This window comes from Hyperolius riggenbachi, chromosome 1, assembly GCF_040937935.1.
Source record: "Hyperolius riggenbachi isolate aHypRig1 chromosome 1, aHypRig1.pri, whole genome shotgun sequence".
Classification (NCBI taxonomy): Eukaryota; Metazoa; Chordata; class Amphibia; order Anura; family Hyperoliidae; genus Hyperolius; species Hyperolius riggenbachi.
This window is the reverse complement of record NC_090646.1, coordinates 56,511,818-56,529,056: the sequence shown is the minus strand read 5'-3', so window position 1 is coordinate 56,529,056 and position 17,239 is coordinate 56,511,818. Positions and strand designations below refer to the sequence as shown.

Here is a 17,239-nt window from a genome sequence, read left to right as displayed (position 1 = left end):
CCTAACTATGTCATTTGGTGATCCAGTATCCCACATTGCAAAATGGCAAGTGATGAAGAAGTACTCACCCCGCTACAAACAAGAGTGAGGGCTCATACACACTAGAAGCACTTTTCTGAAAATGTTTTGGCCATCAGAGCTTTTTGAGGGCTATTAAAGAAAACCTGTATCAAGAGAAACCTCCCCTGGGGGGTACTCACCTCGGGTGGGGGAAACCTCCGAATCCTATTGAGGCTTCCCCCGTCCTCCTCGGTCCCGCGGCAGTGGCGAGAAAGCTCCCCGATCAGCGGGGATGTAAATATTTACCTTCCCGGCTCCAGCGCAGGTGCAGTATCGGCTCTCCGCCTCGGAGATAGGTGGAAATAGACGATCGCTGTCGGGCCGCTCAGGAGACTGACGCCTGCGCAACAGATCGGACCCGACAAAGATCGGCTATTTCCGCCTATCTCCGTCAGGAAAGCCAAAACAGCACCCCCGCTGGTGCCAGGGAAGCTAAATAAATCAGTGCTTATCAGCGCTTGTCAGGAGAGTGCAAATTTGGACAGAGGCGCCAGGCAGATTAAAATGATCTAAAAACAACTAAAAAGGAGGAGTACAGGTGGACTTACCTCCTGAAATGATGGACAATCGTGATTGTTCAAATCGCAAATAACAATTTATTTTGGCACTCCGCAACGCGTTTCGCAGTTATAACCCGCTTCATCAGGCAAGGAGTGCAAGCTCAAAAAGGTCCAATAGTGGCAATGCCTTGGGTGGAGGGGACTGTCCCCTTCTTTCTATCTACAGAGAGCGACTTCTTAAACCTGAGTGGGGTCAGGTTCTAATGCTCCCCACCTGCATTTCAAGTGGTTGCCTATGTGGTAACCAGTGTTTGTGAGTATATCCACATCTGGTATCCACATATGCTGAAATGCCCTGACCTGCTTGGTCCAGCATTTCACAAAATAGTAAATTGCTCTCTGCAAGCAGGGAGGTTTCCTACCTCTCTAAAAGAAGGAATCATCAAGGCCCTTCTTAAAAAACCTTCCATGGATCCAGATGCTATAAGCAGCTACAGACCTGTCTCCAACCTCCCCTTCTTAGGTAAAGTTATTGAAAAGGCTGTCTATCTGCAACTTGAAACCAGGCTGTCAATAAACAACATCCTGGACCCTCTACAATCTGGCTTTAAGAAACACCACAGCTGTGAAACACCCCTTATCCAAGTCTGCAACGATCTGCTCATGGCAAGGGACAGAGGGAAATGCTCCATCCTAATCCTGTTGGATCTCTCAGCGGCTTTTGATACAGTTGACCATGAAATCCTGCTTAACAGACTGCAGGAGTACTGTGGCATCAGTGGATCAGTCCTCCAGTGGTTCAGATCATTCCTGACAGACAGAACACAGAGAGTATCCCTAGGTCCTATAATGTCCAAACCTGCACCTCTACAATTCGGAGTGCCACAAGGATCAATCCTATCCCCTCTGCTGTTTGCAATCTACATGTTGCCACTCGGTACACTTATCCAACGACATGGCCTGACGTACCACTGCTACGCCGATGACACACAGCTATACCTGTCCTTCAAACCTGGTGGAACAGACCCTACCCCAAAAATAAACTCTTGCTTAGCTGAGCTACAGGCATAGATGAATGATAACTGGTTGAAACTGAATGCTGACAAAACTGAGGTCCTGTTTGTCCAAAGCCAGCGCTCGCCATCAAAACAGCTCTATCCTAAAGCAACACCAATCAGGATTGGGAATTCAGACATAAACAGCTCCAACCTTGTGCGCAGCCTTGGCGTACTAATCGATGGGGAATTGAGTTTCAGAAACCAAATTTCATCTGTAGTTAAATCTTCCTTCTTTCATCTGAAGAACATTGCAAAGATTAAACATCTGATTCCCCCAGAGGATCTTCCAACCCTAGTCCACGCCTTCATCACATCACGGCTGGACTACTGCAATGCCCTTTATGCTGGCCTCCCCAAAAAGGACCTGCGTCGCCTGCAATTAGTGCAGAATGCTGCTGCCAGATTGCTAACAAACCAGCCTCGCCACTGTCACATTACACCGATCCTTCGCTCACTGCACTGGCTACCTGTAGAATGGAGAATACTCTTCAAGATTGGACTGCTGACTTTCAAATCCCTGCACAATCTGGGCCCTGGATACATGAAGGACTTGCTGAAGCTGCACCACACCTCTCACAACCTCAGATCAGCAAGTTCTATAAACTTGGTCACTCCCAGAGTGCACCTCAAAAAATCTGGAGACAGAGCCTTCTGTCATGATGCCCCTACTCTTTGGAACTCCCTACCACACCCAGTAAAGACAGCACCATCCCTGGAGCTATTCAAATCCAGACTGAAAAGCCACCTGTTTAGCCTGGCATTTCCAGATTTATAAAATTCTTCCTCTGTACCACGATGGTTGGAGCCATGCTTATGCGCTTTGAGTCCCACGGGAGAAAAGCGCTTTACAAATATTATTTGTTGTTGTTGTTGGTAATTAGTTCGCCAACAATTGTTAGACTTACTGCACTATATTGGGCTCTCGGTTTTTCTTTTTGTTTCAAGTGCTTGTCAGGAGAGGATTCTGGGACACTCCGGGGGAGCCAGCGCTGGACTGCCTGTAGTTACAGCAGAGGGGGAAGCCTCACTGGGACCCTGAGGCTTTCCCCTCCTGAGGTGAGTACCCCCCAGGGGCACTTTTTTTTTATACAGGTTCTCTTTAAAAAAAACGCTCCCTTTCACTTACATTAACCACTTAAGCCCAACTGGACGAGATTTCTCGTCCAGTTGGGCTGCGCGCACTCCCGCGGGTCGCGCGCGCTCCCGCGGGCCCCCCGTGCGCGCCCCCGCTGCTGGCCGCTAGCCCACCGATCAGTGAAAGGGATTATAAATCCCTTTCGCTGATCGGACCCCCCCGGAGAAAAGCCGACAGCGTCTCTTCAGATGCTGCGGCTTTTCTGAGCTCTGGGCTCCTTTCTTCTGCCTGGGAGCGAGATCGATCGCTCCCAGGACTTTTTGATTCTGGCCATCTTGTGGCCAAATAGCAAATTACACCTGAAAAAAAAAAATTTCAAATTAAACATATAAATATATTAAAAAAAAACCTGTTTACCTCCCACACCAAAAAATACCCACATACAAGTTTAAATTAAAAAAAAACAAAAAATTACAATAATAAAAAAAACAAAAAAAACATAAATAGTTACCTAAGGGTCTGAACTTTTTAAATATGCATGTCAAAGGAGTATATCAATATGATTTAATAAATTATGGGCTTCTAAACAGTGATGGACGCAAAACGGAAAAAATGCACCTTTATTTCCAAATAAAATATTGTCGCCATACATTGTGATAGGGACATAATTTTAACGGTGAAATACCCTGGGCATATGGGCAAATACAATACGTGAGTTTTAATTATGGAGGCATGTATTATTTTAAAACTATAATGGCTGAAAACTGAGAAATAATGAATTTTTTCCATTTTTTTCTTATTCTTCCTGTTAAAATGCATTTACAGTAAAGGGGCTCTTAGCAAAATATACCACCCACAGAAAGCCTAATTGGTGGCGGAAAAAACAAGATATAGATCAATTAATTGTGATTAGTAGTGATAAAGTTATTGGCAAATGAATGGGGGGTGAAAGTTGTTCGGATGTAAAAAAATTTCAACCCTTCGGGCTTAAGTGGTTAAAATTGTGGTAAAATCATGATTGTAGTAAAATCATACAATTTTACCGCAATCGTGATTTTACCATGATTTTAATGTGAGTCAGTGGGGGTGTTTTTAAAAAAAAAAAAAAAAAAACAACTCCAAAACCTCTGATGACCAAAAAGCGCTCAGAAAAGAGCTTATAGTATGTCTGAGCCCTAAATACTGCTCAGCTGTAGGCAAACACAGGGTCAAAGGGTAAACCTAAAACCTCCCTCTACCGATGCCTAACCCTAAAACCTCTCTATACCGATGCCTAACCCTAAAACCTCTCTATACCGATGCATAACCCTAAGACCTCCCTCTACCGATGCCTAACCCCAAGGCCCCCCCCTCTACCGATGCCTAACCCTAAAACCTCCCTCTACAGATGCCTAACCCTAAAACCTCTCTATACCGATGCTTAACCCTAAGGCCTCCCTCTAGCGATGCCTAACCCTAAGCCCCCCCCCCCCCTCTACCGATGCCTAACCCCAAAACCTCCCTCTACCGATGCCTAACCCTAAGACCTCCCTCTACCAATGCCTAACCCTAAGACCTCCCTCTACCGATGCCTAACCCTAAGACCTCCCTCTACCGATGCCTAACCCTAAGCCACCCCCCTCTACCAATGCCTAACCCTAAGACCTCCCTCTACCGATGCCTAACCCTAAGGCCACCCCCCCTCTACCGATGCCTAACCCTAAGACCTCCCTCTACCAATGCCTAACCCTAAGACCTCCCTCTACCGATGCCTAACCCTAAGGGCTTGTTCACACTAGGGTAATTTTTGACATTTTTTAATCGCTGGCGTTTTTAAAAATCGTCCTACTGCACACTGCCTTTTTTCTGCGTTTTCTTTTGATAGCATCTAGGGAAAATCGGAATTTGCAAATGGGATTTGCAGTGTGCAGGGAGCCTTAAACTGCTTGTGCAATGATTCTCTATGAGAACGTTCACATCTGAGCGGTTTGTTTCCGATCCGCTCAGAAAAGCGCTGCATGGGCCATTTTTGAGGTGATTCCGCCTCAATGGAAGGTATAGGAAAACGCAAAACGCTCACAAAATTGCTTTGTGCAGCGATTGCGTGATCGTTTTTAAGAATAAATACATTGTATTTATTATTTTATGGATCAAAGAGTTCACTTCGTGACTAACGTCAGGAAGTGAAAAAAACGCAATTGTTCTGCAAAAGCACTTAGAAAAGCACTTAACAAAAATGTCCAACGCACAGAAATCGGAAAAAAAATGCTTCAAAAACCGGCCAACGCGAACGGCCATGTGAGCGGAACGCAATGGGAACAAAGACTAAGACCCCCCTCTACCAATGCCTAACCCTAAGACCCCCCTCTACCGATCCTTAAACCCCAAGACCTCCACCTACCAATGCCTAACCCTAAAACCTCCCTCTACCTATGCTTAACCCTAAGGCCTCACTCTACCTATGCCTAACCGTTAATCCCCCAGGCGTCTAACATTTCATCTCCCCTCCCAACCTTAAGCTATGTACCCAGTCCCCAAATCCCCTCCCCCCGATGCAATTTGTAGCAAAGAATGTAAATTTGGGCACTCTGAGGCACCTGATAAAATTGTAGGTGCTGATGAAGCAAATCTCTGCAGCAAATCGGGGCTTTTATAATGGGCGTCTATGGTGGCATCCCTTTTCCCGCAAGGGCTCCTGTGTCCTTTTTTCCTGTGCTTGTTCTTCAAAATGCTGCTCCAAGGATCAAGCAACAACCTCTAATGGCAGTATTTATTTATTTATTTAGCAATGCTGTACAACCCAACACCCAAGAAAAAAGCCTGCACAGTGTGGTCACGCTCGTACGCAAATGGGAAGACAGCCACAAGAGCTTATTTGATATTGCCCAACATGCTTAGAGGACCATGTGTTGGACCACTGGAGGATGGGGTAAGCCTGTGGACTATCCAGAGGCATTTATCTTTATATGGTTTCCTGGTTCAGGTATGCATTAAACCTCTGTACATTGTAGCTTAGCTCTACTACTCTAGCAGCCAGGGTAGTAGCTGGAGTAACTCACCTGCCAGAAGACAGTGGAGGAAAGGGTCTGATTTGGCAGCAAGAGACCCACAACCTGCAGACGGGAAAACACAGCGTTAGAACTGAGCAAGTCATTTCCTATCGGTCACAGTTATAGTATATATAACACCAGGACAAAAAAACAACCAGACATTTGTAAAGCGCTTTTCTCTTGTAGGACCCAAAGTGCATAAGATTGTCTCAGATCAGTACATAGTGATGTGTACAGGGGAAAGTTATGTGATCATAAATGCCAGACTAAACAGGTGGCTTCTCAGTTTTGCTTAAATGTGTCCTGGGTTGGAGCTGTGTTGATTTTTTGGCAAGGCATTCAGTTGAACTCTGGGGGTGGTCAAGGTATTGGATCCGTTTGATTTGAGGTTGTGGAAGGTGTGGCGCAGTTGTAACAAATCCTTCAGGTATAGGTCTAGGTCATGTAGGGATTTGAATGTTAGCATGCCAGTTTTGAAAAGGGTTCTCCATTTAATGGGTAGCCAGTGTAGTGAGCAAAGGATTGGTGTTATGTGGCTACGGCGGGGTTAATTATTATTATTATTTAGTATTTATATAGCGCCGACATATTACGCAGCGCTGTACAGTGTATATATATATATATATATATATATATATATATATATATATATATATATATATATATATATATATCTTGTCACTAACTGTCCCTCAAAGGAGCTCACAATCTAATCCCTACCATTGCCATATGTCTATATAATGTAGTGTAAGTACTGTAGTCTAGGGCCAATTTTAGGGGGAGCCAATTAACTTATCCGTATGTTTTTGGGATGTGGGAGGAAACCGGAGTGCCCGGAGGAAACCCACACAGACACGGAGAGAACATACAAACTCTTTGCAGATAGTGCCCTGGCTGGGATTAAAACCAGGTACCCAGCGCTGCAAGGCGAGAGAGCTAACCACTACGCCACCGTGCTGCCCTAATCAGACCAACATTTGGGGATAAGGAGTGATTGTTCTTTTATTGTGTTATAAGAAACCTTAGGGACGAGAAATATGGAGTCTGGCATCACAGAACGATCTTTCTGAAGTGTGCTGTTCTTCCTGCCTGCTCCAAGCATGGGAGCACTGACTGTACTATATAAAGTACATGCCTTCCTACATCTAAGACCTGCTCTTATTTATAGAATAGTGGTTGATATTTCAATTTTCAGACTTGGGAAGAAAGGAACAGGGAGTACATATAGCAGTGACACCTTCTGCAGCACTTTACAAAGTACTTAATGTAGATTGTGAGCACCTCTCTGAGGACAGACAGTGACAGGACTATGACTTGTCATCGATTGTCGTCAGACGAGCTCACAATCTAATCCCTACTATAGTCTAATGTCCAACCAATTTATTATTATGTTTTTATATAGCGCTTATATCTTCTGCAGCACTTTACAGAGTACACAGTCATGTCCCTAACCGTCCTCAGAGGAGCTCACAATCTAATCCCTACCATAGTCATGTCTAATGTCCTACCATATCATTATTATGTATTTATATAGCACTGACATCTTCTGCAGCACATTACAGAGTACATAGTCATGTCACTGACTGTTTTCAGAGGAGCTCACACTCTAATCCCTACCATAGTCATGTTTAATGTCCTACTATATTATTATGCATTTATATAGCACTAACATCTTCTGCAGCACTTTATAGAGTACATAGTCATGTCACTGACTGTCCTCAGAGGAGCTCACAGTCTAATCCTACCATAGTCATGTCTAATGTCCTACTATATTATTATGCATTAATATAGCACTGACATCTTCAGCAGCACTGTACAGAGTACATAGTCATGTCACTGATTGTCCTCAGAGGAGCTCACAATCTAATTCTTACAACAGTCATAGTGTATTGCTCTAACATAATATTATTATGATGTATTTATATAGCACTGACATCTTTTGGGGTGACCAGTTAACTTATCAGTGGGACTTTCAGATTCTAGAATGTGTGGAGGAATATGGTGCAAACACAGGGAGAACATACAAACTCCATGCAATGTCCACCATTACTGGGAATTACTGAGAACACCCACCAGACTTGATCCCCCAGGAATGAGGCACCCTGGCTGCAGGTATGAATAGCAGACCTGAGAGTAGGCTAAGTGTGGAGACACAGGGACAGGAACTACCTGGAGCTGTACAAGCCTATGCAGAATGTAAAGTAACCGGATACCAGCAGTTATGCAGCCCCTCGCTACCCCTTACAGCTCATCCTGTGTGATCCAGAGGCCCTGCCTGTCTTGGGGCTGTTATTATCCACCATTTGCACAGAGAATGTGATGGTTTGTAGGTTAATTACCTTCCAATGAGTTAACAGCTCCCTGCAGCAGTGTGTCTGTGATCAGCAGAACGCCTCATCCGTTACTGGAGAATCCGGTTTATGCAGACTTCTCGTCCTAACGTTTCATTATCAGCATGTAATAACCTCCCAATGACACACTGAGCCTGCAACCAAACACTGACAGGGCCCAATGCAGGACAATTATCAGCAGGACATGTCCACTTTACACTCATTTACCAGTAATGTCTCATAAAGGCCCCAAACCTCCTCCAATCACAGCGTTTGTGCAGCACAGGCAGGAAACTTCCTCCAATCCCAGCGAATGTGCAGCACAGGCAGGAAATCTCCTCCAATCACAGCATATGTGCAGCACAAGCAGGAAACCTCCTCCAATCACAGCGTATGTGCAGCACAGGCAGGAAACCTCCTCCAATCACAGCGTATGTGCAGCACAGGCAGGAAATCTCCTCCAATCACAGCGTATGTGCAGCACAGGCAGGAAATCTCCTCCAATCACAGTGTATGTGCAGCACAGGCAGGAAACCTGTTCCAATCACAGCGTATGTGCAGCACAGGCAGGAAACCTGTTCCAATCACAGCGTATGTGCAGCACAGGCAGGAAATCTCCTCCAATCACAGCGTACGTGCAGCGCAAGCAAGAAACTTCCTCCAATCAAAGGGTACACTCAGCACAGGCAGGAAACCTCCTCCAATCACAGTGTATGTGCAGCACAGGCAGGAAACCTCCAATCACAGCGTATGTACAGCACAGGCAGGAAGCCACCTCCAATCACAGCGTATGTGCAGCACAGGCAGGAAACCTCCTCCAATCACAGCGTACGTGCAGCACAAGCAGGAAACCTCCTCCAATCACAGAGTATGTGCAGCACAGGCAGGAAACCTCCTCCAATCAAAGGGTACACTCAGCACAGGCAGGAAACCTCCTCCAATCACAGTGTATGTGCAGCACAGGCAGGAAACCTCCAATCACAGCGTATGTGCAGCACAGGCAGGAAGCCTCCTCCAATCACAGTGTATGTGCAGCACAGGCAGGATACCTTCTCCAATCACAGTGCATGTGCAGCACAGGCAGGAAACCTCCTCCAATCACAGTGTATGTGCAGCACAGGCAGGAAACCTCCAATCAGAGCGTATGTGCAGCGCAGGCCGGAAACCTCCTCCAATCACAGTGTATGTGCAGCATAGGCAGGAAACCTCCTCCAATCACAGTGTATGTGCAGCACAGGCAGGAAACCTCCTCCAATTACAGCGTATGTGCAGCACAGGCAGGAAAACTCCAATCACAGTGTATGTGCAGCACAGGCAGGAAACCTGCTCCGATCAAAGAGTACACTCAGCACAGGCAGGAAACCTCCTCCAATCACAGCGTATGTGCAGCACAGGCAGGAAACCTCCTCCAATCACAGCGTATGTGCAGCACAGGCAGAAAACCTCCTCCAATCACAGCGTATGTGCAGCACAGGCAGGAAACCTCCTCCAATCAAAGCGTACACTCAGCACAGGCAGGAAACCTCCTCCAATCACAGCGTATGTGCAGCACAGGCAGGGTACCTCCTCCAAACACAGCGTATGTGCAGCACAGGCAGGAAACCTCCAATCACAGCGTATGTGCAGCACAGGCAGGAAACCTCCTCCAATCACAGCGTATGTGCAGCACAGGCAGGAAACCTCCTCCAATCACAGCATATGTGCAGCACAGGCCGGAAACCTCCTCCAATCACAGTGTATGTGCAGCACAGGCAGGAAATCTCCTCCAATCACAGCGTATGTGCAGCACAGGCTGGGAACCTCCTCCAATCACAGCGTATGTGCAGCACAGGCAGGAAATCTCCTCCAATCACAGCGTATGTGCAGCACAGGCAGAAAACCTCCTCCAATCACAGCGTATGTGCAGCACAGGCAGGAAATCTCCTCCAATCACAGCGTATGTGCAGCACAGGCTGGGAACCTCCTCCAATCACAGCGTATGTGCAGCACAGGCAGGAAACTTCCTCCAATCACAGTGTATGTGCAGCACAAGCAGGAAACCTCCAATCACAGCGTATGTGCAGCACAGGAAGGAAACCTCCTCCAATCACAGCGTATGTGCAGCACAGGCAGGAAACCTCCTCCAATCACAGTGTATGTGCAGCACAGGCAGGAAACCTCCTCCAATCACAGTGTATGTGCAGCACAGGCAGGAAACCTCCTCCAATCACAGGGTATGTGCAGCACAGCCAGGAAAACTCCAATCACAGTGTATGTGCAGCACAGGCAGGAAACCTCCTCCAATCACAGTGTATGTGCAGCACAGGCAGGAAACCTCCTCCAATCACAGTGTATGTGCGGCACAGGCAGGAGACCTCCTCCAATCACAGCGTATGTGCAGCACAGGCAGGAAACCTCCTCCAATCACAGCGTATGTGCAGCACAGGCAGGAAACCTCCTCCAATCACGGTGTATGTGCAGCACAGGCAGGAAACCTCCTCCTATCACAGCGTTTGTGCAGCACAGACAGGAGACCTCCTCCTATCACAGCGTTTGTGCAGCACAGACAGGAGACCTCCTCCAATCACAGCGTATGTGCAGCACAGGCAGGAAACCTCCTCCAATCACAGTGTATGTGCAGCACAGGCAGGAAACCTCCTCCAGTCACAGCGTTTGTGCAGCACAGACAGGAGACCTCCTCCAATCACAGTGTATGTGCAGCACAGGCAGGAAACCTCCTCCAATCACAGTGTATGTACAGTGAACCTCCTCCAATCACAGTGTATGTGCAGTACAGGAAGGAAACCTCCTCCAATCACAGCGTATGTGCAGCACAGCCAGGAAACCTCCTCCAATCACAGTGTATGTGCAGTACAGGAAGGAAACCTCCTCCAATCACAGTGTATGTGCAGTACAGGAAGGAAACCTCCTCCAATCACAGCGTATGTGCAGCACAGCCAGGAAACCTCCTCCAATCACAGCGTATGTGCAGCACAGCCAGGAAACCTCCTCCAATCACAGTGTATGTGCAGCACAGCCAGGAAACCTCCTCCGATCACAGCGTATGTGCAGCACAGCCAGGAAACCTCCTCCGATCACAGCGTATGTGCAGTGCAGGCAAGAAACCTCCTCCAATCACAGTGTATGTGCAGCACAGCCAGGAAACCTCCTCCAATCACAGTGTATGTGCAGTACAGGAAGGAAACCTCCTCCAATCACAGTGTATGTGCAGTACAGGAAGGAAACCTCCTCCAATCACAGCGTATGTGCAGCACAGCCAGGAAACCTCCTCCAATCACAGCGTATGTGCAGCACAGGCAGGAAACCTCCTCCAATCACGGTGTATGTGCAGCACAGGCAGGAAACCTCCTCCTATCACAGCGTTTGTGCAGCACAGACAGGAGACCTCCTCCTATCACAGCGTTTGTGCAGCACAGACAGGAGACCTCCTCCAATCACAGCGTATGTGCAGCACAGGCAGGAAACCTCCTCCAATCACAGTGTATGTGCAGCACAGGCAGGAAACCTCCTCCAGTCACAGCGTTTGTGCAGCACAGACAGGAGACCTCCTCCAATCACAGTGTATGTGCAGCACAGGCAGGAAACCTCCTCCAATCACAGTGTATGTGCAGTACAGGAAGGAAACCTCCTCCAATCACAGCGTATGTGCAGCACAGCCAGGAAACCTCCTCCAATCACAGTGTATGTGCAGTACAGGAAGGAAACCTCCTCCAATCACAGTGTATGTGCAGTACAGGAAGGAAACCTCCTCCAATCACAGCGTATGCGCAGCACAGCCAGGAAACCTCCTCCAATCACAGTGTATGTGCAGCACAGCCAGGAAACCTCCTCCGATCACAGCGTATGTGCAGCACAGCCAGGAAACCTCCTCCGATCACAGCGTATGTGCAGCACAGGCAGGAAACCTCCTCCAATCACAGCGTATGTGCAGCACAGGCAGGAAACCTCCTCCAATCACAGTGTATGTGCAGCACAGGCAGGAAACCTCCTCCAATCACAGCGTATGTGCAGCACAGGCAGGAAACCTCCTCCAATCACAGTGTATGTGCAGTACAGGAAGGAAACCTCCTCCAATCACAGTGTATGTGCAGTACAGGAAGGAAACCTCCTCCAATCACAGCGTATGTGCAGCACAGCCAGGAAACCTCCTCCAATCACAGCGTATGTGCAGCACAGCCAGGAAACCTCCTCCAATCACAGCGTATGTGCAGCACAGGCAGGAAACCAACTCCAATCACAGCGTATGTGCAGCACAGGCAGGAAACCTCCTCCAATCACAGCGTATGTGCAGCACAGCCAGGAAACCTCCTCCGATCACAGCGTATGTGCAGCACAGGCAGGAAACCTCCTCCAATCACAGCGTATGTGCAGCACAGCCAGGAAACCTCCTCCGATCACAGCGTATGTGCAGTGCAGGCAAGAAACCTCCTCCAATCACAGTGTATGTGCAGTACAGGAAGGAAACCTCCTCCAATCACAGCGTATGCGCAGCACAGCCAGGAAACCTCCTCCAATCACAGTGTATGTGCAGCACAGCCAGGAAACCTCCTCCGATCACAGCGTATGTGCAGCACAGCCAGGAAACCTCCTCCGATCACAGCGTATGTGCAGCACAGGCAGGAAACCTCCTCCAATCACAGCGTATGTGCAGCACAGGCAGGAAACCTCCTCCAATCACAGTGTATGTGCAGCACAGGCAGGAAACCTCCTCCAATCACAGCGTATGTGCAGCACAGGCAGGAAACCTCCTCCAATCACAGTGTATGTGCAGTACAGGAAGGAAACCTCCTCCAATCACAGTGTATGTGCAGTACAGGAAGGAAACCTCCTCCAATCACAGCGTATGTGCAGCACAGCCAGGAAACCTCCTCCAATCACAGCGTATGTGCAGCACAGCCAGGAAACCTCCTCCAATCACAGCGTATGTGCAGCACAGGCAGGAAACCTCCTCCAATCACAGCGTATGTGCAGCACAGGCAGGAAACCTCCTCCAATCACAGCGTATGTGCAGCACAGCCAGGAAACCTCCTCCGATCACAGCGTATGTGCAGTGCAGGCAAGAAACCTCCTCCAATCACAACATATGTGCAGCACAGGCAGTAAACTTCCACAGGCAGTGAACCTCCTCCAATCACAGCAAGGGGTTGATTCACTATAACAAATAGCGTGCCTTATCAAAGCAAGCAACTTTTTTTGGTTGTTTCAACTTATTTCACAACAAAAGCTGTTTGACAATTGTGCTGCATAAAAGACCGCTGTTGAGTGTGTGTATGGGGCTTAACATCTTAAAATAACATCCAAAGTTCAGGTACACTTTAAAGGGAATCTGAAGCGAGAGTGGTATGGTGGCTGCCATATTTATTTCCTAATAAACAATACCAGTTGCCTGGCATCCTGCTGACATCATTGACTGCAGTAGTGTCTGAATCATGCACCTGAAAAAGACATGTAGGACACGTAGCCAATCTTGTCAGGCTTCAGTCAGAGCACCTGATCTGCATGCTTGCTCAGGGTCTACGGCTAAAAGTATTAGAGCCAGTGGATCAGCAGGGCTGCCAGGCAACTGGTATTGATTAAAAAGAAATAAATATGGCAGCCTCCATATCCCTCTCTCTTCAGGTGCTCCTCTTCCTCCACTCAGAAGTGGGCGTTATGTAATTGGGATCTCTATAGACTAATTAGAGGTGAATTGTATAAATGGCCGGGCTTGTTGACAGAGCGCCTTAAAGAGAGTTAGTGAGATGAGAAGTGTTTCTACCTGTCCATTAATATATCATACTTAAGAGAGGACCGGCCCTCATTAGAGGAGAGGTTAGGAGGCAAAGTGCAAGTTTTCTCTCAGCCCTGAGTCATGTTACTAAGTGCTCTCCAGGCTTCGACACCCTTTGAAAATGAAAGCAATTGAAGTGAGGAGGATATTATCTGCTGGAAGACGGATGATGTGACTGGTTAAGTAGGGTCAGGTTGTGCCCAGGGGGCCCGCAGCTGTACGGCCCTCTCCCAGCAGCATCCTGTGCCCCCAGGACTGCTGACCTGTCTCATAGGCAAGCCATGTTCACTCTGTGTGCTGCTGGAATGTCTTTCCCTAACACAGCCCACTTCAAAGAGAAGCAGGAGACTAATGAAGACACTTGTCTGCAGCGGCCATAAAACTGTCCAGAGGGGGGAGAGAGAGAAAGAGATCCCTCCAGGAAATGAGCACTGCCGACTCACATCAACATTTGTCAGCCTAGATCAGGGATAGAGTGACTCACTGCAGCAAAGTCCTGTAAAGAGGCTCATTTCATCAGCTCTGCAGCTCTCCTGCCCAACCGCAGCTCCAGACTGTATCCCCAGAGACCGCAGGATCTTCTACACATCCTCCCCACACACAGAAGTACTCCAGATTACGGGACATGGTGGGGTAGTGGTTAGTGGTCTCGCCTTGCACCGCTGGGTTCCTAGTTTGAATCCCAGCCAGTGAATTATGTGCACAGAGTTTGTATGTTCTTCCCGTGTCTGTGTGGGTTTCCCCCAAGCACTCCGGTTTCCTTCCATGTTTCAAAAACATACGGATACATTAATTGACTTACACCTAAATTACGATGGATGTAGGACTACGGTAGGGATTAGAGTGTGAGCTCCTCTGAGGACAGTCAGTGACATGACTATGTACTCTGTACAGTGCTGCAGGAGATGTCAGTGCTATATAAATATATAATAATAATAATATGGTAGGGCATCAGACTATGACTATGGTAGGATTAGAGTGTGATCTCCTCTGAGGACAGTCAGTGACATGATTATGTACTCTGTACAGTGCTGTCAGGGCCGGATTTAGGACAAGGCCACCTAGGCCATGGCCTAAGGCACCACAGGAGCAAGGGCACCAAAGCAGCAGGCTGAATTTATGCAGCATTTGCAAGCTTGCAAATGCTGCAATGCAGAGAGATCAGACAAGCGTCTGACCGCAATACTCTGCTAACATCGGCCTGTGCAGTGGCCACCTTGCACTCTGCGCATGTTTGCATTGTGGCCGGCGGCTACAGACGTGGGCAGCATTGGAGATAGATGGGAATAGGAAGCTTCTGCACTGGAGACAAGCTGAGAAATAAGTGACAATGATGGCTGCTGCGGTGTGAAGATGAGATGGCTACCTATACTGAAGGGGGGGGGAGTGGGAAAAGGAGGGATTAACCACTTGCCGACCGCACGCTTATACCGTGCGTCGGCAAAGTGGCAGCTGCAGGACCAGCGACGCAGTACTGCGTCGCCGGCTGCAGCCTGATTAACGAGCGATCGCGCGGCTGTAGCCGCGCGATCGCTACGTCACACTCTTCGGCCCCCATGTGACTTCAGCCCGCCGGCCAATCAGCAGCGCCGGCGGGCTGTAAAAATTCAAATTGGCCTATAGAATGAGTATAATACAGTTTGTTTACGTAACAAACTGTATTATACTGCCTGCCTCCCGCTGGTGGTCACACTTAGCGATCGACCACCAGCGAGGAGAGCAGGCACAGTATAGCAACACACGCACACACTTTAGGAGCCCCACAGACCCCCGATCACCCGCAGCACCCATCAGACACCCCCCTGTACCCCCCTGCAGCCCGCAGATCAGACGTAACCACCCCCCATATCACCCATCAATAAATCCCTGTCACCACCTGTCACTTCTATCCATCAGAGCAGACCCCCAACTACCCCTTAGGGGTATCTGATCACCCCCACACCTCCAGATCTCCCCCCGACCCCCCCCCCCCCCTGTATACTGAACCTATCTATCTCCCCTGCATCTGTCTATCTCCCCAGTGATCAGCTGCCAATCACCTATCAGTCACCTGTCAATAATCCCTTGTCACCACCTGTCACTGCCCCCCATTAGATCAGACCCCCAACTGCCCCTTAGGGGTATCTGATCACCCCCCACCCCTTCAGATCTCCCCCCCCCCCGTATACTGCATCTATCTTCCCTGTAATTGCCCGCTGATCAGCTGTCAATCACCTATCCGTCACCTGTCAATCATCCCTTGTCACCACCTGCCACTGCCCCCCATCAGATCAGACCCCCAACTGCCCATTAGGGGCTTCTGATCACCCACCCACCCTTTCAGATCCCTCCGAGACACCCCCCCCTGATCACATCAGCAGTCCATTGTTTACATCTGTTTTTCCCTGTAAACACCCACTTATCACCCGTCAATAACCCATCTATCACCACCTGTCACTCCTATCCATCAGATTAGACCCCCAACTACCCCTTAGGGGTATCTGATCACCCCCCACCCCTTCCGATCCTCCCCACACCGTCCTAGTTCATTGATTGCGTATATTCTCCCCCCTGCCATTGTGTATCTTATCTCCTGTCTGTAAGGCTTGATTGTGCTTTGTTTGGCTACAATTGTCTCAATTGCACTGTGATTGGCATCGATTGTCGTGTGATTGGCTTCGATTGTCACGTAATTGGGCTTCGATTGTCGCGTGATTGGCTTCAATTGCCCGTAATTGGTTTTGATTGTGCCAATTGCCCACTGATTGGCTGTTTTGCCCTGTGATTAGCATCGATTGTCGTGTGATTGGCTTCAATTGTCACGTAATTGGTTTTTGATTGTCACGTTATTGGATTCAATTGGTCCGTGATTGGCTTTGATTGCGCCGATTGCTGTAATTGTGTTGTAATTGTCTCGTGATTGTTTTTGATTATTTGTGATTGCTCTCTGATCCCCAACCCCCCCCCCCCCCCCCCCCCCCCTCACCATCACCATCACTATCACTGTCCTAGTGATCTAAAAACTTTTTTAGTATCACTAGTGGTAACAAACAGTTAGGCCAGTTATCTAAGCAAAAGGGTTGTTAGTGTCAGTTAGTGCTCAGCCCACTGCACCACAGTCACTAATTAGCGTCATCACTGTCGCTAATCAGCATTGGTACTATATAGTATCTGTAAGTGATTATTAGTGATCACAGTCAGATCTATATTAGGGTCTCTAGGATCCACAAAAAAACGCAGTGTTTGCCCGATCAGACCTGATCGTTCGCCTGCACTGCGTTCAGCCCGCCCCACCGCAGTGACAGAAATTTCTTTTTTCTGATCACTGCAAAAAACACTGTACACAAGCTGTGGCACTGTAAACATCAGTTTTGATTTTTTTTATCTAAACTCAGTGACCACAGCTTTCTACCTCTCAAGTACTCCCTTTCGCTAGGT

The 17,239-nt window shown here is 48.2% G+C and overlaps 1 protein-coding gene across 2 annotated transcripts in view; it reads right to left on the bottom strand.

Annotated features, from left to right (window-relative positions):
• SFXN5 (sideroflexin 5) overlaps positions 1–17,239 on the bottom strand; it is a 401,437-nt gene that overhangs the window by 245,622 nt on the left and 138,576 nt on the right. For both annotated transcript variants that reach the window (XR_011030199.1, XM_068274564.1), the window contains exon 7: positions 5,732–5,785. Coding sequence is in view for 1 of the 2 variants with exons in the window: in XM_068274564.1 (XP_068130665.1) it covers positions 5,732–5,785 (54 nt within the window). In the remaining variant the exon portion in view is untranslated. The remainder of the gene's footprint in view (positions 1–5,731; positions 5,786–17,239) is intronic.